The following is a 23180-nucleotide window of genomic DNA, read 5'->3' as shown; positions in this document are numbered from 1 at the left end:
GTAGCTTATTCGTAGCTTTGGAGGCCAGGCTGGGCGAATTGGAGACTCGGGTCCGCACCGTGGAAAATTCTACAGCTAGCCAGGCCCCTCTAGTCGGTGCGGACCAAGGTAGTTTAGCCGCCATTAGTTACCCCCTGGCAGATCCCGAGCAGCCGGGAAAGCAGGCCGACTGGGTGACTGTGAGGAGGAAGCATAGCCCTAAACAGAAGCCCCGTGTACACCACCAACCCGTTCACATTTCTAACCGTTTTTCCCCACTCGGCGACACACCCGCCGAGGATCAAATTCTGGTTATTGGCGACTCTGTTTTGAGAAATGTGAAGTTAGCGACACCAGCAACCATAGTCAATTGTCTTCCGGGGGCCAGAGCAGGCGACATTGAAGGAAATTTGAAACTGCTGGCTAAGGCTAAGCGTAAATTTGGTAAGATTGTAATTCACGTCGGCAGTAATGACACCCGGTTACGCCAATCGGAGGTCACTAAAATTAACATTGAATCGGTGTGTAACTTTGCAAAAACAATGTCGGACTCTGTAGTTTTCTCTGGGCCCCTCCCCAATCGGACCGGGAGTGACATGTTTAGCCGCATGTTCTCCTTGAATTGCTGGCTGTCTGAGTGGTGTCCAAAAAATGAGGTGGGCTTCACAGATAATTGGCAAAGCTTCTGGGGAAAACCTGGTCTTGTTAGGAGAGACGGCATCCATTCCACTTTGGATGGAGCAGCTCTCATCTCTAGAAATCTGGCCAATTTTATTAAATCCTCCAAACCGTGACTATCCAGGGTTGGGACCAGAAAGCAGAGCTGTAGTCTTACACACCTCTCTGCAGCTTCTCTCCCCCTGCCATCCCCTCATTACCCCATCCCCGTAGAGACGGTGCCTACTCCCAGACCACCAATAACCAGTAAAAATCTATTTAAGCATAAAAATTCAAAAGAAAAAATAATATAGCACCTTCAACTGCACCACAGACTAAAACAGTTAAATGTGGTCTATTAAACATTAGGTCTCTCTCTTCTAAGTCCCTGTTAGTAAATGATATAATAATTGATCAACATATTGATTTATTCTGCCTTACAGAAACCTGGTTACAGCAGGATGAATATGTTAGTTTAAATGAGTCAACAACCCCGAGTCACACTAACTGCCAGAACGCTCGTAGCATGGGCCGAGGCGGAGGATTAGCAGCAATCTTCCATTCCAGCTTATTAATTAATCCAAAAGCCAGATAGAGCTTTAATTCATTTGAAAGCTTGTCTCTTAGTCTTGTCCATCCAAATTGGAAGTCCCAAAAACCAGTTTTATTTGTTGTTATCTATTGTCCACCTGGTCGTTACTGTGAGTTTCTCTGTGAATTTTCAGACCTTTTGTCTGACTTAGTGCTTAGCTCAGATAAGATAATTATAGTGGGCGATTTTAACATCCACACCGATGCTGAGAATGACAGCTTCAACACTGCATTTAATCTATTATTAGTCTCAATCGGCTTTGCTCAAGATGTAAATGAGTCCACCCACCACTTTAATCATATCTTAGATCTTGTTCTGACTTATGGTATGGAAATTGAAGACTTAACAGTATTCCCTGAAAACTCCCTTCTGTCTGATCATTTCTTAATAACATTTACATTTACTCTGATGGACTACCCAGCAGTGGGGAATAAGTTTCATTACACTAGAAGTCTTTCAGAAAGCGTTGTAACTAGGTTTAAGGATATGATTCCTTCTTTATGTTCTCTAATGCCATATACCAACATAGTGCAGAGTAGCTACCTAAACTCTGTGAGTGAGATAGAGTATCTCGTCAATAGTTTTACATCCTCATTGAAGACAACTTTGGATGCTGTAGCTCCTCTGAAAAAGAGAGCCTTAAATCAGAAGTGCCTGACTCTGTGGTATAACTCACAAACTCGTAGCTTAAAGCAGATAACCCGTACGTTGGAGAGGAAATGGCATCTCACTAATTTAGAAGATCTTCACTTAGCCTGGAAAAAGAGTCTGTTGCTCTATAAAAAAGCCCTCCGTAAAGCTAGGACATCTTACTACTCATCTCTAATTGAAGAAAATAAGAACAACCCCAGGTTTCTTTTCAGCACTGTAGCCAGGCTGACAAAGAGTCAGAGCTCTATTGAGCCGAGTATTCCTTTAACTTTAACTAGTAATGACTTCATGACTTTCTTTGCTAATAAAATTTTAACTATTAGAGAAAAAATTACTCATAACCATCCCAAAGACATATCGTTATCTTTGGCTGCTTTCAGTGATGCCGGCATTTGGTTAGACTCTTTCTCTCTGATTGTTCTGTCTGAGTTATTTTCATTAGTTACTTCCTCCAAACCATCAACATGTCTATTAGACCCCATTCCTACCAGGCTGCTCAAGGAAGCCCTACCATTAATTAATGCTTCAATCTTAAATATGATCAATCTATCTTTATTAGTTGGCTGTGTACCACAGGCTTTTAAGGTGGCAGTAATTAAACCATTACTTAAAAAGCCATCACTTGACCCAGCTATCTTAGCTAATTATAGGCCAATGTCCAACCTTCCTTTTCTCTCAAAAATTCTTGAAAGGGTAGCTGTAAAACAGCTAACTGATCATCTGCAGAGGAATGGTCTATTTGAAGAGTTTCAGTCAGGTTTTAGAATTCATCATAGTACAGAAACAGCATTAGTGAAGGTTACAAATGATCTTATGGCCTCAGACAGTGGACTCATCTCTGTGCTTGTTCTGTTAGACCTCAGTGCTGCTTTTGATACTGTTGACCATAAAATTTTATTACAGAGATTAGAGCATGCCATAGGTATTAAAGGCACTGCGCTGCGGTGGTTTGAATCATATTTATCTAATAGATTACAATTTGTTCATGTAAATGGGGAATCTTCTTTACAGACTAAGGTTAATTATGGAGTTCCACAAGGTTCTGTGCTAGGACCAGTTTTATTCACTTTATACATGTTTCCCTTAGGCAGTATTATTAGACAGCATTGCTTAAATTTTCATTGTTACGCAGATGATACCCAACTTTATCTATCCATGAAGCCAGAGGACACACACCAATTAGCTAAACTGCAGGATTGTCTTACAGACATAAAGACATGGATGACCTCTAATTTCCTGCTTTTAAACTCAGATAAAACTGAAGTTATTGTACTTGGCCCCACAAATCTTAGAAACATGGTGTCTAACCAGATCCTTACACTGGATGGCATTACCCTGACCTCTAGTAATACTGTGAGAAATCTTGGAGTCATTTTTGATCAGGATATGTCATTCAATGCGCATATTAAACAAATATGTAGGACTGCTTTTTTGCATTTGCGCAATATCTCTAAAATTAGAAAGGTCTTGTCTCAGAGTGATGCTGAAAAACTAATTCATGCATTTATTTCCTCTAGGCTGGACTATTGTAATTCATTATTATCAGGTTGTCCTAAAAGTTCCCTGAAAAGCCTTCAGTTAATTCAAAATACTGCAGCTAGAGTACTGACAGGGACTAGAAGGAGAGAGCATATCTCACCCATATTGGCCTCTCTTCATTGGCTTCCTGTTAATTCTAGAATAGAATTTAAAATTCTTCTTCTTACTTATAAGGTTTTGAATAATCAGGTCCCATCTTATCTTAGGGACCTCATAGTACCATATCACCCCAATAGAGCGCTTCGCTCTCAGACTGCAGGCTTACTTGTAGTTCCTAGGGTTTGTAAGAGTAGAATGGGAGGCAGAGCCTTCAGCTTTCAGGCTCCTCTCCTGTGGAACCAGCTCCCAATTCAGATCAGGGAGACAGACACCCTCTCTACTTTTAAGATTAGGCTTAAAACTTTCCTTTTTGCTAAAGCTTATAGTTAGGGCTGGATCAGGTGACCCTGAACCATCCCTTAGTTATGCTGCTATAGACTTAGACTGCTGGGGGGTTCCCATGATGCACTGAGTGTTTCTTTCTCTTTTTGCTCTGTATGCACCACTCTGCATTTAATCATTAGTGATCGATCTCTGCTCCCCTCCACAGCATGTCTTTTTCCTGGTTCTCTCCCTCAGCCCCAACCAGTCCCAGCAGAAGACTGCCCCTCCCTGAACCTGGTTCTGCTGGAGGTTTCTTCCTATTAAAAGGGAGTTTTTCCTTCCCACTGTCGCCAAGTGCTTGCTCACAGGGGGTCGTTTTGACTGTTGGGGTTTTTCCGTAATTATTGTATGGCCTTGCCTTATAATATAAAGCGCCTTGGGGCAACTGTTTGTTGTGATTTGGCGCTATATAAATAAAATTGATTTGATTTGTTCAAAAAGGATGAACAGAAATTTTAAAAAAGTTAGATTTTGTCTTCATACAATAGGCTAAAAAATACAATGACTGGCAAACAGAAAAAAAACGAAATGGCCCATTTTCACTTTTTCCAGACATGTCAGTAGGGTTAGGTTATAAAAAAAACAACCTGAAACTGTTGGACTGTGAACGCCAATGCTGGGGAGGGTCTGGGGGGGGGGGGGGGGGGGGGGGGGGGTCCATTACAACAACTGTCCATTCATTCAAGCCACAGTAAGGACACAATGATGCAGAATCTGCAACTGCACAGCAAACTGACTGAATTAAACTTACTTCAATTAAGCTTATGTGTACTGATATTCAATAGAATAAAGTTATTCATAGCAGTGTAGATTGAAAATACTGAGTTTCTAGATGATATGAGGTTAAATAATTTTAAAACTGCATGTCGGTGCTGCGTCATCATGTATCAGTGAGAATGAAACAGCTCAGACTGAACTAAGATATTACTGAGCCAATGCAACACCTGAACCACTCGGGTCGGAGTTTAACTGGTTCATATGTCATTGACAGACATTTCCAAGTTGCTCAAAGTAATATCAGGTCACAAGTGGGCGACCGGCTTTTCAAGCAGTCAACACATGGAAAAAAAAACAAAAAAAAAAACAAATGATCAGCAAAACCTCAGTATCAAAGCAAAAACCATCACTTCACGAATACAACAAATTCAGGAACTAATATTTTTTTTTCAAGAATCAATTTTTCCAAACAACTGACCGTTAATGGCCTTCTCTGTGGTAAGAAACATCGCTGGAAGTTGTTGTGTTGACTACACGGACTTTTGGGCAACTTTGTGTTCCACCGTTTTGTCGTGGTGACAGAGGAAGTGTTTCCTATGTGAAGCGTGCTTCAAGTGGTCCTGACACCAGACGGACTCAGTTTCCTCATGGAGTCTGAGAAATGATCTCAGAGCTCGTCCTTTTCCTCCAGCCATCACCATTTAAACTTGTTTTTGATGATGTTATCAGTCATGTCATCATGTCTTTACCGTGTGGACGAGACACTCAAACCGTCTGAAAACGCTGCAGTCAGAGCTAAATGGCATACTTTATTACTTCGTTATATTTCATGTCATTTGATGTTAGGCGTAGGTCATGAATAATGTTTAAAAGGTTCAGAACATACTAACGTTGGATGGACATGAACATGCAGCTGAAAATCACCATGTCAGGAAACGGAGGGCTGTGGACTTTGACAGCACCGTTTACTCGCCAATGTCAAGCTGGCAGCTTTACTCTCAAACCCATGGCCTTTTGGTAGTCGAACTGATGGAAATCCATAGTCATGACGGAGAACTTTAATCCCTGCAGTTGCACTCAAGTATTAAAAATCCTCTAACATCTCCGCTCCAACATTCACATACTCATATTCCCTCTTGCTCCGATTGGCTTTCATTCTCCATCTTTCCAGAATGTACCTGCAACTTTCCAGACACATCTCAACCTGTCCGACTCACAGTGTCACTTACAAAGATCACAGTCCACGGAGACACCCGACTGAACTCGTCTGTCAGCCTGGACATCACCAAAGCAAATGAGAAGGGGCTCAGAGCTGATCCCTGATGTAATCCCACTGCACTTTCTGCTTCGTCCTTACACATATTCTGAAGCACCCTCACACATATCTCTGTCAACGTCCTCACACAACAGCACTGTCTCCTGACAAATAAAAAACATGAAATCTCAGTTCTAGTCTCCCACGGGTTTTCTGGCAAACTAGCTGAAATTTCACATCATCTTTCCAACAAAATCTTTCTCTGTGCCACTTCACCATGAAGCTGGATAACTGGTGGTAAAACAAATGTTATACCGTACAGAGTCTCTCCCATCACAGCCACAGAAGCCTATAAGTCCTTCAGATTTGCTGAGGTGTCTTAGTGATTTGCCTCAATTGTCTCCATCTGTACTAATTCCATTAAGAATGATACTTTCAACTACCTTGTCCAGAATAAAGAGCACAATCAATATAGATGATCAATATCTTTAAGCCAACTAGTCAGACGATCAGCATAACTGTACTGTGATGTCATCCTGAATGGCTGCACTTAAATGATGCAATTGTAGAAAACTGCCAAAATCCAGCTTGTGTAAATGCTGCGTGTCCTCTGGATCAACTGCAATAATTATGGCAGTACACCAGTTATTTTATCTTTCCATACCGTCCCAACTTTTTCTGATTCGAGGTTGTGTAGAGATAACCAGATAAATAAATTACCTGTCTGTGCCGAAGGGAAAGCAGAACTTGGGCAAAGTCTGAAGAGTTTCCTGTGCAGAACACAAGAGAAAGAATGAAGGGAGTTACAAATAGCACAATGTGCAATGACGCCCAAACAATACTGCACATTCCAAACCAGACAACCTGATGTGTGTGTGATATATGGAGGAGGACAATAAAGCACAAGTAGATGCAGAGATGAGCAGCAAAAAGAATGATGATACTGAGAAGTTCTGTCTCCATTGCTTGTGCTTCCAGGAGGAGATGTGTCTATCACACATGCCCACGGTATGTGTGATAGACACATCTGGAACCTCAAATTGGTCATTTTAGCAGAGATGAGTGAGGCTGACAGTCAAAGCCAAGACCATCAAGTCCAGACCTTACATACCAACTGTGGGTTACAACAGACCCTGTACCAGAACTAGAACAGTGCCACATTGCACCTAGTAGCATTTCTCTTGATAATACATGGTTTTAAAGTTAACGCTGTCAAAACAGCGTTCAGGTTCATTTCACTTATTTACTTCTAAGCCCCATAAAATGTGGACGACCTCCCTAGTAAGGATGACATTTTATCACAACACTAGAGGTGAATACTTTTAAGAACCATGTGTCTCAACGTTCAATTGCAAAGAATTTAGGGATTCCATCATCTACAATCTATAATATAATCAGAAGAGTCAGAGAATCTGGAGAACTTTCTACACGCAAGCGGCAAGGCCGAAACCCAACACTGAATGCCCGTGACCTTCGATCTCTCAAGCGGCAATGCATTAAAAACAGACATCATTGTGTAAAGGATCTTACTGCGTTGGCTCAGGAACACTTCAGAAAACCACTGTCAGTTAACACAGTTCATTGCTACATCCACAAGTGCAAGTTAAAACTTTACCATGCAAAGTGAAAGACAAACATCAGCAACATCCAGAAACGCCGCCGCCTTCTCTGGGCCCAAGCTCATTTGAAATGGACAGACGCAAAGTGGAAAAGTGTGCTGTGGTCTGATAAGTCCACATTTCAAATTGTTTTTGGAAATCATGGACATCGTGTCCTCCGGACAAAAGAGGAAAAACACCATCCAGATCATTACCAGCGCAAAGTTCAGAAGCCAGCATCTGTGATGGTATGGGGCTGAGTTAGATAACTTACACATCTATGATGGCATCATCAATGCTGAAAGGTACATCCAGGTTTTGGAGCAACACATGCTGCCAACCAAGCAACATTTTTTTCAGGGACGTCCCTGCTTATTTCAGTAAGACAATGACAAGCCACATTCTGCACGTGTTACAACAGGGTGGCTTCACAGTAAAAGAGTGTGGGTACTAGACTGGCCTGCCTGCAGTCCAGACCTGTCACCCTTTGAAAATGTGTGGCGCATTATGAAGCGCAAAATACGACAACGGAGACCCCGGACTGTTCATCAACTGAAGTCGTACTTCAAGCAAGAATAGGAAAGAATTCCACCTACAAAGCTTCAACAATTAGTGTCCTCAGTTCCCAAACGCTTATTGAGTGTTGTTAGAAGGAAAGGTGATGTAACACAGTGGTAAACAAACCGCTGTCCCAGCTTTTTGAAACATGTTGGAGGCATCCATTTCAAGTTTATCAGTTTGAACATTAAATAGCTTTTCTCTGTGGTGTATTCAATTGAATATAGGTTGAAAAGGATTTGCAAATCACTGTATTCTGTTTTTATTTACATTTTACATAATGTCCCAACTTCATTGGAATTGGGGTTATAAATGTCGAGGATTGTGCAGAATTATGAGATTTGTGTCTCGTATCACTAACTCATTGTAATCTATTCACGGCGAGACTTGATGAAATCTTTTGCCTGCCGTGGTTCACTCCTCCTCATGTCACCTCAAGTTTTGCAGGATACAAGAGAAATGTTCGGAAGTCCAGTTTCGGCAGACCATCCATTGCCTCTGAGAAGGCCAGCCTGCGCTTCAGGCTATAGTCCAGGGTGAAGCGGATGGTCCTTCCTACCAACTCCATAGCCACACCATGTGCCACTTTCAGGATCTTATCTGTATTGGTGAAGTGCAGCTGCTTGAAGATGATAGTGCTTGGCACGGGTCTGCCATTTATGTCTTCTTTTCGGGCACCTACGTGGTGTGCATGCATAATTTCAAAAGAGCATCAGGCAGGAAAACAAGAACATGCAATGTCTCTGCGTTTTCAGGGACTCCGTGCACATGTAGGTTATCTCGGCATGACTCATCCTCAATGTCGGCAATTTTGTCCCCCAGCTGAACGTGTTTTCTTGCTACTTTGCTCACCAACGAAGAGAGCCGACTGTCCACCTCCATCATATGGTTCTCGTCCTTATATAATATAAATAAATAATAATATCAATATAATCCACACACTTCGATATATCAGCCTGCATGGCAACCATCTCACTTTGGAATACCACGACCTGCGCGTGCACCAAAGACTGTGTCTTGGTTGTCATCTGAGACACCACGTCCTCCGTGAGTGTGAGGATACCCTCCTTGATAGCTTCTGCAACTGCTAGCTTAACTAGCTTGTTGTTGGTCTAGCGAGTTGTTGCTGGCTATTTGCTTGTCCTTCTTTTCGAGCCAGCTGTCATCTTGGTGTGCACAAAACTTCCCCGTAATAGAAAAATTAAGCGAGAGCTTAAAAAGTATTGTTGGGTATGAAAATAATACTTTGATATTGGAGGGGTTCTGCAGAGTGACGAAGGAAAGCATCTAAATCTCGCGCAGTGACCATGTGACTTGATGATCATGCTTACTGACGTAACAAAAAAAAAATTCTTCACTTTTCATTGTAGCTAAAAATGTAACAACATTCACTGCCCGGTAAAGTCCACGGTTCTCAACAGACCGTTGACTGTAACACACCAAACGCCTGTGATGTCGAGAATAAGATATACGAAAACCTATTCACTCCAGTTTTTGTCATTTTTACTGCCAAGAAGGGCTCACAAATCTGTGACATTATAATCAAGAGTAGAATCTCTACTTGTTTCCAAAACAGAAGGTTTATGGTTCAAGACCACCAGGGACCCATTCACCACTTAATGCAGAGGAGTCAGAAAGGAGATCCACTTTAAAAACTTGTGCCAAATCAAAATGTTTTTGAATTGAATTTATTAGGCACCAATGCTTAAAAAAAGTCACTTCATTACAGACCATAAAATCAATACAAAAAAAAGTCACAGGAAAGAAAGAACAAGAAAACAATGTACATGGTGCCCAAAAGGTGTAGGCAGAAGCAACGCTTATCAACACCTACACCCACCCATACAGTCAAATCAACCCATGCTATGTGCCAGTTCATGCTCTCTCTTGTAGAGAAGAATTCTTCTCTACAATTCTTCTCTACAAGAGTCAAGACAGAAGTCAGACTATCAGAGCAAGAATTTTAGCTGAGGAAGCTTCTGCGATTTGAAGCGAAACGTCCTCGCGTCAAGCAACCCAGTCCAGTCGAAGATTCAAGCTTCTCTACTTCTGGTGGGACAAAACCTATTCCAAATGGGTAGCAACTCAGCTGTCTGTGTGGTTCTCTGCTGTGACAAATATTAAAACACAGAGTAAATATAAAGTCTTAATCTGACCTGTTTGTTTCAGCCTGATGAAAACGTATCTACATAAATTGTCCTGATTTTGGAAAACAACGTCTGAAAATACTTTCATTCCTTGTTGTGACTGAAGGAACATAGCATCTTAAAAGAAGTCCCTCTTACCGACCTTGACTTCATGGTTGCAGCATTTGAAAAACTGAGTCAATATCTGTGTTTGTGACTATCTGGATAAAGAAAAAGATTTAAGCTTTCAAGGACTTTCTGGACTCAGCAATCAGAAGTGGATCTGTGGAGAGACATTCATATCTCTGGGCTATCATCAGCCTTTAAGAATGCGAGATACTTGGGAAGAGTCATTACGTCACCAGAGAGAGGCATTTGGCAAATCCTATATCTATGGAGGAGAGCAAAAGTCCAAGTCTCCTGGTGTTTCCTGTTTTTCCTGTATCACTGTGACACTTCAGAGACCTAAAGAAACAACAAGAAGCCTGTGGTACATGGTGTCTTCAAAGGATCCTTGGTTCTTTGGGGATACAAACGTTGCTTGCATTATGAGGAAAGTCAGCTGTGACATTTTGGACACATGGCACATTTCTCTGGGCATAGAGGTGTTTCAGTGTTGAGGACCCCAGCAACTGAAGGAGGACAAGGAGACACCAACATTTTACCTGGCTGCAGCAAACAGATTACTTTTGATTGGTGAGGATTGACTGATTGACTGCCGGGTGGTTCTGTGGTTGGATGTGGCAACACGCGGGACCAGTACCTGCGTCCAGATCTGACTCTGGGAGAATGCACTGGAAAAGTCACACTGTCCTCCAAAGACACGTTCTAACATCCACAAAACAACTTCTGAGTTAAAGTGTTTATTATGTTTAAGAGAGGACATCTATATTCTGAGGACATGTTTCCATAACATTAAAAATAAAAAGATTATAAATCTCAGTGAAACATTTTCTGCTATGGATATTGTTAATTCTGTTGCATTAAATCTATAGAGGAAACCGGGGCACAGTGAATCAGTAGCTATGTCTGCAAAACTAGATATATATTTGCAGCAGTTATGCCATATTTTTATGCATAAAGACATCACCTCATAAATTAGTGTTTTGTTTCTGGATACATTAAGGGTAAACCTAAGTGGCAAGTGAAGTCAGTTTTTTTCCGATCAAAAGTAAATTTTGTGGATGTCAGTGTCTTTGTATTTATTTCTCACAACAGAGGAAAGGTGACCAAAAAAATTATTAGTTAGAAGACTACCCTGTCCAACTGATGAGCATGTGTTATGTCTTCTCCAGACTATCAGATGTTTGATAACATGACTCGTGTGTCACATGCACCCGGGCCACAGTGAATCAGTCTAGAAAGTAATTTACTAAGCCCTAGTATCAAGTGGATGACAAATATTACTTGTTGAAGCTTATACATTTAGTTTTCCATGAATTATTTCTAATATTTGTGTATATAAACAACTGTTTTCACGTTTGAACAGAAATTATGACAGTTGTATTTATAATAATTAAAGGACTTAATTATATAAGACACTCACACATGACATAGCTGGTTTGCTGGATTCATCAGCATATATTTAATAATTTTGAAGAAATCTTTATGATCATGTGTTTCTTCATTATATTCTAAGTTGATTCACTGTGCCCCGTGAATTAGTGTCTGGGGCACAATGAATAAAAAATTGTAAAATCGATTTTAAACATGTAAATTACACTTGGGGAGACATAAATAACACAGCATCCTAAACAATAACTTGCTGTATTAAATTCACAATAGAATGACCTAAACCTATGCATAGTGTCTGCATAATTTGTGGCCCACTGTGCCCCGGCTTCCCCGACACTTAATATTTATTTAGTTTAACTTCTACTTCACATAGCAGGCTTTAATTTAGTATACTACTTGAACTATGTTGAAAATTGTGTATTTTACTGAATATATATATTACTGTATAATTGCCAAGCAGCCTCTGTGTGCGTGTGTCCAGCTTTGCTCACGTTGACACAGGAGAGAGACAACATTTGCTGTTTGGTATTCTTATGTATTTGTGGCCAAGGATGAATGCTGCCAAAATGGAACACTGACAGGACCAGGGATGGGTATTGAGAACCGGTTCCTGTTGAGAATTGATCAGAAATGATTCGATCCACCGACATCGATAGCCTTTTTGCTTAATGATTTCCTTATCGGTTATTCTTTCATTCACATTACATTGGCGCTAGCTGGTAGTTGGAGACAGCTCCGACCACTCGTCATGACAAAAACACTGAGGAAACGAGATTAGCTGCACAATCAATGGGAATGAGTCCGAAGGTTTACCCAGACTGACAACAAATATGAGTAAATCAAGTACTTTTATGCATTTTTTGAGGTTTCTTGAGGCATTTTGTGAATGCAAAAACGCGCTCCTGTGACATAAAACAAATGGACCCTCTGCACGCTCTGGTGAGGAAACAAGTTTAACTGCACAATCAATAAGTCAGAGTCTGACGATTTACAAACACTGACAACAAATATGAGTAAATCAAGTACTTTTATGCATTTTTTGAGGTTTCTTGAGGCATTTTGTGAATGCAAAAACGCGCTCCTGTGACATAAAACAAATGGACCCTCTGCACGCTCTGGTGAGGAAACAAGTTTAACTGCACAATCAATAAGTCAGAGTCTGACGATTTACAAACACTGACAACAAATATGAGTAAATCAAGTACTTTTCTGCATTTTGTTTTTAGGTTTTGCGAGGCATTTTGCGAATGCAGAAAAGTGGTCTGACCTCAAAACACGCTCCTGTGATCCTGTGACCAAACGTACCCTCTCTTCTTCTATGGCGTTTAATGGCAGCCAGAATCCTTATTGTTGCTTTGCTGCCACCTACAGCATCAGTCCATTATAGCAGTACTAAATTCTCACAAGTCCAGTGTCTTTCAAGTATTTAAAAAGCCTCCCACTTTAATCTTTATTTAACCAGGTTTGTCCCATTGAGAACAAGATCTCTTTTACAAGGGAGACTTGGACAATTATAAAGTCTCTAGTTCACCTAACCAGCTGATCCTTTTTGTATTTATTACAATTTTTTTTTCAAGATGGCGCTGTCAATGCAGCTGCCTGTTACTTCAGCTCTGCCCCCTCTTTTCCTACTTTCACTATTTTTAATACATTTTAATAGTGCTTTATTGTTTTTATTTGTAGTGGGTGGTACCCTGTGCAAGGGTGCACATGGGAAACCCACTTTTGTAACTCTTGTGATTAGTTTTCTGCTTCTTTCAGCACTTTTTGAGACTGCGCGGGAAAATCTCTTTGTCTCCGGCTCCGGATGTCCCACTGTCTAAACCCGGGATCAGCTGCTTGGACTAAGAGACTCTATATACAGTGGGCCGGGTCCCCACTGTGCTGAGCACCTGGACATACCTGCAGACATACGAAGGAGACGGAGAGGCTGCAGGGGCGGCCGGACGAAGCAGAAAGGGACTTATATTCTGTCTGTGGTCATGAGGAATGTAAGGTCTCTCCGCAACAAGACTGAGGAGCTAGCAGCGCTAATCCGCTTCCAGAGGTTGTATAAAGGCTGCAGTCTCATGTGCTTCACAGAGACATGGTTGGATGAACATGTACCGGACTCTGTCATTAACACGGACGGCTTCACACTTATCCGCGCGGACAGGACGCTGGCAGAGAGCGGGAAGAGGAAGGGGGTTCGCTGTTTATGTGAGTGAGAGATGGTGCAGCGCAGCTCATGTTCATGTGAAGGATCAGATCTGCTCCTCGGATGTGGAGCTACTCGTGGTGAGCATGAGGCAGTACTACCTCCCACGGGAGTTTGGAGGTGTGACTGTGCTCTGCGCGTATATTCCTCCCTCTGCAGACGCCACCGCTGCCTGTGAGCGGATCCACAGTACAGTCACGCGGCTGCAGACAACACCCCCGCGTAATCCTCCTCATCACCGGGGACTTTAACCACACCTCCCTCTCAACCACCCTCCCCACGTTCACCCAGTATGTCACGTGTAAAACCAGGGACAATAGAATACTGGACCTTTTTTATGCTAATTTGGAGGACGCTTACACCTCCACCCGCCTTCCCCCGCTCGGGCGCTTGGATAACAAACCTCGTCTACCAGCTTCCCCAATACACACCCAGGGTGAGAAGAGAGCCAGTGCAGAAAAGGTCAGTGAAACTCTGGACTGAAGAGGCCACTGAGAGGCTGAGGGACTGTTTCAGAACCACAGACTGGAGCATGTTTCAAAACTCTTATGGTGAAGACATCAACGGGCTGACCCAGTGTGTCACTGGCTACATGAACTTCTGTGTGGAGAGCACTGTGCCCACCCGGAGGGTACGGTGCTTTCCCAACAACCAGCCCTGTGTGACCCCCGAGCTGAAGGTCCTGATGAACCAGAAGAAGAGGGCTTTCAATTCAGGAAACAGAGAGGAGCAGCACAGAGTCCAACAGGAGCTCCAGTGGAGGATCCGGTGTCACGGTCTGAGATTATCACCAGTCTGAATTTACCAGGTAAACTGAGACTGTAGCAGCCACAGTCTGAACTTACCACCAGTCTGATTTTACCATCTTGGTATATTGAGACTTGTGTGTTACTGACCCTGGTCCAAATTTGCCAAGCAAATATATTACATTTTTTTTTTAATTGGAACCACAAGTAAACCCTGTCACTTTATATTGATGCTTATTGATTTAACCAATATAATTCTGGTTACTAGTTACCTAGCTATTCTGAAATTTCCAGCCTGCAAGTCTGAATTTACCAGCTTAGACTACAAAAAGATATGTACTTAATGTCTTCATCCCAAACATGCTTCTTGGACTGGTTCCTGATGTTGCGATGGTCCTTTTTGTCTGTATCACTGGAGTACTTCCCAGTCTGTAAGAAGACTATCAGTTGGGACATTTTTTTCCTGAATGTTGAAAATCGCTGGTTTCGCTCTTCTTTGGGGTGTGCGTTTTCCTGACATTCATTTTGAGGCTCAGAAACAAGTGATTCCTCCTCCATATTGAAGATCCCCGCAAGAAATGGTAATAAAAAAAAAAATAAAAAAATCGATCACAAATATGGTCCCACTTCAAATTTTCTGAATCAAAAGTGTGTGTTTCAAAATACATCTGCTCGGTTGAAGATCGCCGCAAGAAATAGTAATTCTAGACCTCCCAGAAGTTGACCGCGAAGAAAAATCGATTTGCGCATGCGCGTGGTAAAATGAGACCGCCGCAAACTCAGACCACGACACCGGGCAGCCAAGAAGGAGTATGGAAGGAAGATGGAGGAGCAGCTGGCCCAGAACAATGTCAGGGATGTGTGGAGAGGCCTCAAGACCGCCTCTGGTTTTGGGCAGGGTGCCAGCAGGACGGCAGATGGAGATTCTCAGTTTGCAGAGGAGCTAAACAGCTACTTTAATTGTTTTGGCTCCTCCACAACTGCCCCCCCGCCAGCTCAAGGCTCTCCACACGTCTCCAGCAGCCAGCCCTTCAGTCCCTCTGACCCCCCACCTTCTTCCCCCTGGTCACCTCCACTGTACCCCGGACTTTGTCCCTCCTCTCCCCGGACTGTATTCAGCACCAGCCCACCTCAGCTCACACCTCAGCTCCCCCCTCACTCCCCCCTCACTGTGACTCCGACTGAGGTGAGAGGCCAGCTCCTGTGGCTGAAGCAGAGGAAAGCAGCAGGACCTGATGGGATCTCCCCGAGGCTGCTGAGAACCTGTGCAAATGAGCTCTGTGAGGTCCTCAGCCACATCTTTAACAAGAGCCTCAGCCTGGGGGTGGTCCCCACCCTGTGGAAGACCTCCTGTGTGGTCCCGGTTCCCAAAACTCCACACGCCAAGGAACCGGACCACTATAGACCAGTTGCCCTGACCTCCCACATCATGAAGACCATGGAGCGACTCGTCCTGTCTTACCTCCGCACCATGGTGAGCGACATCCTGGACCTGCTGCAGTTCGCCTACAGGCCCAACATCGGAGTAGATGACGCTGTCACCTACCTGCTGCAGTGAGTGCTCACCCACCTGGAGACCGGCGGGAGCACTGTGAGAGTCATGTTCTTTGATTTCTCTAGCGCTTTCAACACCATCAGACTGGCGCTGCTGTGGGGAAAGCTGGAGGACGCAGGTGTGGATGGACATCTCGCCACCTGGACCATCGACTACCTCACTGACCGCCCGCAGTACGTGCAGCTGTGTGGCTGTCAGTCTGAGGTGGTAAGGTGCTGCACCGGGGCCCCCCAGGGCACCATCCTCTCGCCTTTCCTCTTCACCCTTTACACCTCGGACTTCACCTACAACACGGACAGCTGCCATCTCCAGAAGTTCTCTGATGACTCCGCCGTTGTGGGTCGCGTGTCTGAGGGGAACGAGCTGGAGTACCGGTTTGTCATCACAGACTTCGTGGACTGGTGTGAGCGCAACCATTTGTGTCGCAACACCAGTAAGACAAAGGAGATGGTGATCGACTTCAGGAGGAAACCACCACCTCACTCACCGGTGAACATCCAGGGGGAGGACATAGAGACTGTGGACAGTTTAAAATACCTGGGTGTTCACCTCAACAACAAACTGGACTGGACTCACAACACTGACACCCTGTACAAGAAAGGCCAGAGTCGCCTCCACCTCCTGAGGAGACTGAGATCCTTTGGAGTGAGAAGGCCTCTGCTTAAGACCTTCTATGTCTCTGTTGTTGCCTCTGCTCTCCTCTATGCTGTCGTCTGTTGGGCCCCGGGCAGCACAGAGCGGGAGAGAAAGAGACTGAACAAGCTGGTCAGGAAGACCAGCTCTGTCCTAGGCTGTCCTCTGGACTCTCTGGAGGAGGTGGCTGAGAGGAGGGTGTTAGCCAAGTTCAAATCCACCATGGACAACTCCTCTCACCCTCTGCACCGGACTGTAGTGGAGCTGAGCAGCTCCTTCAGCGACAGACTGAGGCACCCTCAGTGCAAGAAGGAACGATACCGCAGGTCGTTCCTCCCTGCTGCTGTCAGACTGTACAATAACACTGTAAAATAACCACATGCAATAATATGTCCACAAATCACTTGCAATATTAATCTGTCTACAAATCATGTGCAATAACTACTTGTTTACAAATCCCTGCACTAATGACACCTTATCACATCTAAATTCCACTTCACATACTGTAAATAAGATGCTCCTATTTTTTAATTCCAATCATGTTTATATATGCATATACACTTTATATAAAGTATATATATATATATATATATATATATATATATATATTCCATTTCTACCTCATTTTCTTATTTTATTGTGTTGTTACAAGTATTATTATTATTGCTTATCTTGTACACGCTGTTTGATGCACATCTTCCTCCACTCGCACTCATCTTGTGTGTCTTTTTTAAGAGCTGACCTAACGTGAATTTCTCCACTGTGAGATCAATAAAGTCTTATCTTAATCACCAAAACAATGTCCTAAATAAGGTCTTGCCGACTGCTGGATGAACCTGTCCAGGCATCGACATTAACGCTTGTCCGATTGTCCGGGACAAGCGTAAAATGTGATCGGACAAGCAATATGTTCTAAATCATTGTACAACCGGATAAGTGGCTTTTTTTTTTTGGTTTAAAACATTCAAATTCTTTATTTTCATTGCTCAGAACCAAAATACCCCACCGCCGCCTTTTTGTTTTCTCATTTGTATCACATCTTGTCTCGCACCTCGCGAGAAAGCGTCTTCGGTTTTTCCCGCCACTCTCTACGCAGCGGACAATCGGAAAACATGATAATGTGTGCGCAAGACCACTGTATGGAGTGTGCGTTCATAGAAGGGCTGCCACAACTAGTCGACTAGTCACGACCATCGACAACTAATTTAGTAGTCGACGAGTCGTTTATTTTATTTAAGTCTTTGTTTTTCTCTCAATTCATAATTTTAGGCAGCGAGCCGTCCTGCCGTCATTTGAACATTCAAACTTGGATAAGACGGCTGATTAAAACAGTGGCCATCTTGTTCAAAGCTGTCTAAAATGCACAGTTTACCGGAGGAGCTGACATTGTGTGTGTGTGTGTGTCTATATATATATATATATATATATATATATATATATATATATATACACACAGACTGCGAGGGAGGGAGATTCCTGAATGGAGGCACGAGACGTTACATTCTGCTGAGAACCATCAGTGCACGTGAGACAGCGAGCGCAGAGCAGAGAGAGAGGATTTTAACCCGAGTGAACATGTTAAAAAAAACAAAAAAACAACAACAACAACTACAACAACAACAACAAAACCAAACCGTGGAGCTGCCTTTACTTCTCTTTCCACTTTCTCGACCCGTGCGGTTCTGATAGCACCGACCTGTTCACACCATGTGAGCGTCGTGCATAATGAATTTATGAGATCATGAGATGTAATAAACGGTCAACTATCCTTAAAACATCCTTAAAAAATGAGAATATATAAATTAACTGAGCAAAAATTACACATATATGGGTTAAAAAAAACTGATGTGGTGAAGCTGTTCAGTGATGTTCAGAGGCACAGATCCTAAAAAGCAGGTGAGACTCTGAACTTTAACAGCTGTTATTTTCCGAAGGTATTTATTTGTTCAGTCGTAAGCTTAATGTCATGTTAAAGCACAAAACGTGACTGATGAGGAGAAAAAAAATGACTTCACACTAAAATGAACTGGAGTCAGAATAAAAATACAAGCTGCTGATTTTTGTTATTTTTCAGAGTTATGAAGCTGCAGCTATATGTTTTATTCATTTCAAAGCGAGTTACCTCTTATTTCATTTTAATTTATTTATACAAAAAATATGGGAGTCAAATCAGCCTGCACTGTTCTGTTCAGCTTATGTCAGAGTTTTCCTGCACATGTCTATGTATTTTTTTCCTTCTTTATAAGACTTTGGTGTTTGCATTTGCTCCACAAAGTTTTAAAACACAATAAAATGTTCACACTTTTCTTTATAGCAGTTCTGTAATTTCAGAAATGCAACAGAAAACAACCACAAATCAGAAAAAGTTTGGACTATATGTAAAATGAAGATTAAAAATAAAAATGTTGCACTATTCCCAGTTTCTCCACTCACAGAAGTCAAACGTTCTTCCATAGTTGTGTCTTGGTGGCTTCCCTCACTTGTCTCCTTCCAGCATGGACATTTAGTTTTTGAGAACTGCCTACCTGACACAGATTTACTATAAAGTAACTCACTGTTTGATGTAAATGAAGTCTAAGAAATAGTTACTGATTGCGAAATGTTCATGTTTTCATCCCCTGACGTTTCTCAGTAAATGCTGCAGGCCTTAATTTAGGAAATTACGTTTGATCCGACTAGTCGACTAATCGCAAAAATAATCGTTGACTAGTCGACTATTAAAATAGTCGTTTGTGGCAGCCCTAGTTCGTAGCTTCTTCTTGCGAGATGCTGTGGCGGGAAACATTAGATAACGAACATTGCATTGATTAACATGCCTTTTGAAGAATATACTGAACAGAATGTCTTTTCTAAAACCTCCGAAACCGGGCCAGGTACCAGGGAAACCGCCAGTCAAATGCAAAGCATCAACCCATGCAAGTGTAGAACCTTCAAAGAAGAGGTATGAAGAGAAAGGAAGAGAGAGGAAGTTTGTGAGGAGCTGGACACAGGATTATCCGTGGCTGGGGCACCAGGAAGAGGACAACACAATATACTGCCATGTCCAAGGGCGTAGGTTTGGTCTCAGCTTTGGTAGGGACAATACCCCCCCGGCCCCCCTGCCCACCACCACCACCCCCTAGCCCACTCACACCATTAGACGCACAAGTACAGCATAATACATAACATATGACAACACTTTATTAATATTTAACACTTTATTTACATTATTAAGTGTGTAGGCAAACAAACAAATAGCTTAAATAACAAAATTGCACCCAAAATCACTAATCTATTCTATAGGCCTACACCTGAGAGAACAAGACAACAAAAAAATACTTGTGGAGCTAACAAAAAAAAAAAAAAAGGTTTTGCAACCAAGATGTATAATCTATTCTCTTCATCAATAATGCAGTTGTAGGTATCTAGCAACCTAATTTGCCAAAAAAAAAAAAAAAAAAAAACGATTTCCAATGATATATATGGTGTATTACGGTAAACGTAAGCCTGTGATGTCATAACACAGAGGAAAAACACAGAAGTTTCACACTAGTGCGCCGCTGAGAAAAAAAAAAAAAAAAAAAAAAAAAAAACTAGTGCGCCGCTGATTCTCATTACCGTAAGTTCTCATATAAGCCCTCACTCTGAAAAATTTGACAGCAAGCCAAGAACCCATGCTTTCCAACAGTGCGTTCGGTGACTTTTGAAACGAGGGAAAGTATGAAAAAGAGCGCAAAAGTGACAGAAAAGTACAGAGACAGACAGCAAACATAAATGTAGTAATTTTTGAGGAAAAGGCAGGATGTTAGTGTCATTTGTGAAGGTGTGCGTGCGTGTTTGTGTGGGTGTGCAGTTTATTTTAAATGTGGCGCACAGCATTGTTCTCCAGCCCCCGCCCTTCTTGTTTTTCTGCACCGGAGCAGTGTTGCCAGATATGAAATATGAAACTATCGTACCAAAACCTCAAAATTATCGTATTTTGGGAGAAATGATCGTACACAAACAAAATGCATACAACGTAGCTATTTTAGCGTTTCTTTTTTTAAATTTACAAAGAATTTTATGTCACATTTTTAAACAGTAATTATAGTAATGGGGAAACTATGGCACAAAAAGAACGCAAATGCACAAGCAAATGCACTACCAGACTAGAAAGATTTTTTTTTCTGTGAAGGGACACAAACGTGTTAATTACCAGACTAGAAAGAGTTGAATTCAACCTCGAGGTCGCTGTCGTCATCCGATGCCATGGACACTTGTGCAGATTTTGTTGAACACAGAAAAAATGTTGACACCTCCATAAGGAACTTGAACCTTTTTATTTTTCTTGTATATCTCTTTGCTCTTGTGTTTTGTTCGTTTGTTATTGCATTTGTTGAAATAAAGTTTCGAAAAAAAAGTTGGCTGGGGAATCTTCCTGTCACGGCACAGATTGGATGGAACTCATTACTCTGTATGAGAGGGGGCGGGCTTTCAAATGACGGTCGCCGAAAGCCAGCAGCAGCAGCCCTGTGTGTGGTGTGTCTTTGATGCCGACTGAGTGCAACACCTGCAAAATGATTCTTGGGTGTCATATGGGTACATATTGGATTTTTTCCCATTATTGATCGTACATCATACAGAGGGCACAACTATCGTACAAATACGATAATTACCGTACATCTGGCAACACTGCACCGGAGCCACCCATCCTCTGCGCTCCGGGACCTCCCACTTTACAAATGAAGCACTGCCTGCCACGAGATGCACTTTGTTTACGTCCATGTGAGAAGAACGTGAGCTAATGAAATTGCAACATGGGTAACCCTGTCACTCTGGCACGTCGAAAACACAAAACATGATGACTAAAATTATAGTATCGAGTTCGCAGAAAAATAGTGAATGATTTTGTTATATAAACAAAAATTCTAAATATTGGTAGGGACTATTTTGCCATCCCAAAATATTGGTTGTGACTTGTCCCTATGGTCCATATGCAAACCTACGCCCCTGGCCATGTCTGTCGGGATTTTCCTTCAATTGCAGACCAGTAAGTCATTTTTAAATGTTGAAATAAAAGAATTTGATTTGCTTTATCAAAAAACATACTGGCAAATGATCATGCATTGAACAGTGATGAATTCAGAAAATACACAGGAGACAAGCAGATGCATATTGGCATTTACCAAATATTTTAATTTTTTTTGCCAGTTATGAACAATCACAGGAGAGAAACATTATGAGCTATGTCTTGGTCAACAGATCAAAAGGCTAGAGGCTATGCATGCAATACGTAATAGAATTTATTTTACCACCCACACAGGAGAGAAGCAATTTATGAAAACATGTAATTTCACTACTTCCACATTAGTTATCTCCTAATTAATCAAACATGCAGTCATTGTAAACAATAATAAATAAGCTTAATTTTCACAGAGTTGAACAGGGTGAGAAGAATGACAGTATTAACTTTTACATGAAGTGATATGTCACAGCAAAGTAGATGTGATAAATATTTAATCTGAATCTCAGTCCCAGAAAATGTTGAAATGTAATGATTTTTCTATTTCAGCTGCAAATCTCATGTCATCTGATTTTGAGTATCTGCCGATATCAAGTCCCGATCCGATACTTTAAAGAACTGAATGAAAATTAAAATTAAATTTAATCACCCTATTTTATTATTTATCACTTAAACAGTGCACTTCTCCTTGAGGTAGCGTGAACAATCAAGTAATCTACCAGACTTAAAAAATGTACAAATTTCCATGTTATTTTATTTGTCTAAATATAAATGTCCAAGGTTCCTTATGTTAAACAAGAAATTATCTAATCTGAAATAACAGGTGGTTTTAATTTACACATGAAAGGTTTCAATGATTCAAAGGATTCAAAGGATTCAAAAGAATTTTATTGTCATATGCACAAAGGAACATGTTCCCTGCACAATGAAATGTGTTTACTGCATTTAACCCATCCTAATTGCCAGTTAGGAGCAGAAGTCGCCTTTAGGCGCCTGGGGACCAGCTCCAGATGTATGTCCTGCCTTAGGTCAACAGCAGGGCTGAGCAAACCATGACCGGCCTCATGACGACAAACGACACACACAAACAACACACATAAGCCGGCCCGGTACATGAACACATATAAAAGGCACACACAAGGTAAGACTTGGGAAAGAAAAACCTTCATTGCTGCTGCATTGAATCATGCAGCAGCAATGCAGGAAAAAAACCCATCAGCACAATGAACAATGATCACACACAACAACAGGATGAGAGACGACGACCGAGATTTGTAAGAGTCCAGTTATCAGACAGAACACACGGAGGCCGCCTTTAGGCGCCATCAACAGCCTTGCTCGTCCGTTCTGGAGGGAGGAAGGGCCCAGCCCTGAACAGTCCACTGTCCACAGTCAACATCAGAGCTGGAGAAGCTGAGGGTGGGGGAAGACTGGGGGGGTGAGGCATGAGCGTTGTTC

The 23180-nt window shown here is 42.1% G+C and overlaps 1 protein-coding gene across 1 annotated transcript in view; it reads right to left on the bottom strand.

Moving 5' to 3' along the window:
- LOC117529142 (DENN domain-containing protein 1A-like) overlaps positions 1-23180 on the bottom strand; it is a 129963-nt gene that overhangs the window by 46177 nt on the left and 60606 nt on the right. The window contains exon 4 of the mRNA XM_034191840.1: positions 6534-6583. Coding sequence (XP_034047731.1) covers positions 6534-6583 — 50 coding nt within the window. The remainder of the gene's footprint in view (positions 1-6533; positions 6584-23180) is intronic.

Source organism: Thalassophryne amazonica, chromosome 17 (assembly GCF_902500255.1).
Source record: "Thalassophryne amazonica chromosome 17, fThaAma1.1, whole genome shotgun sequence".
NCBI lineage: Eukaryota > Metazoa > Chordata > Actinopteri > Batrachoidiformes > Batrachoididae > Thalassophryne > Thalassophryne amazonica.
The sequence above is the reverse complement of the archived record's forward strand: the minus strand, read 5'-3'. Positions and strand labels throughout refer to the sequence as shown.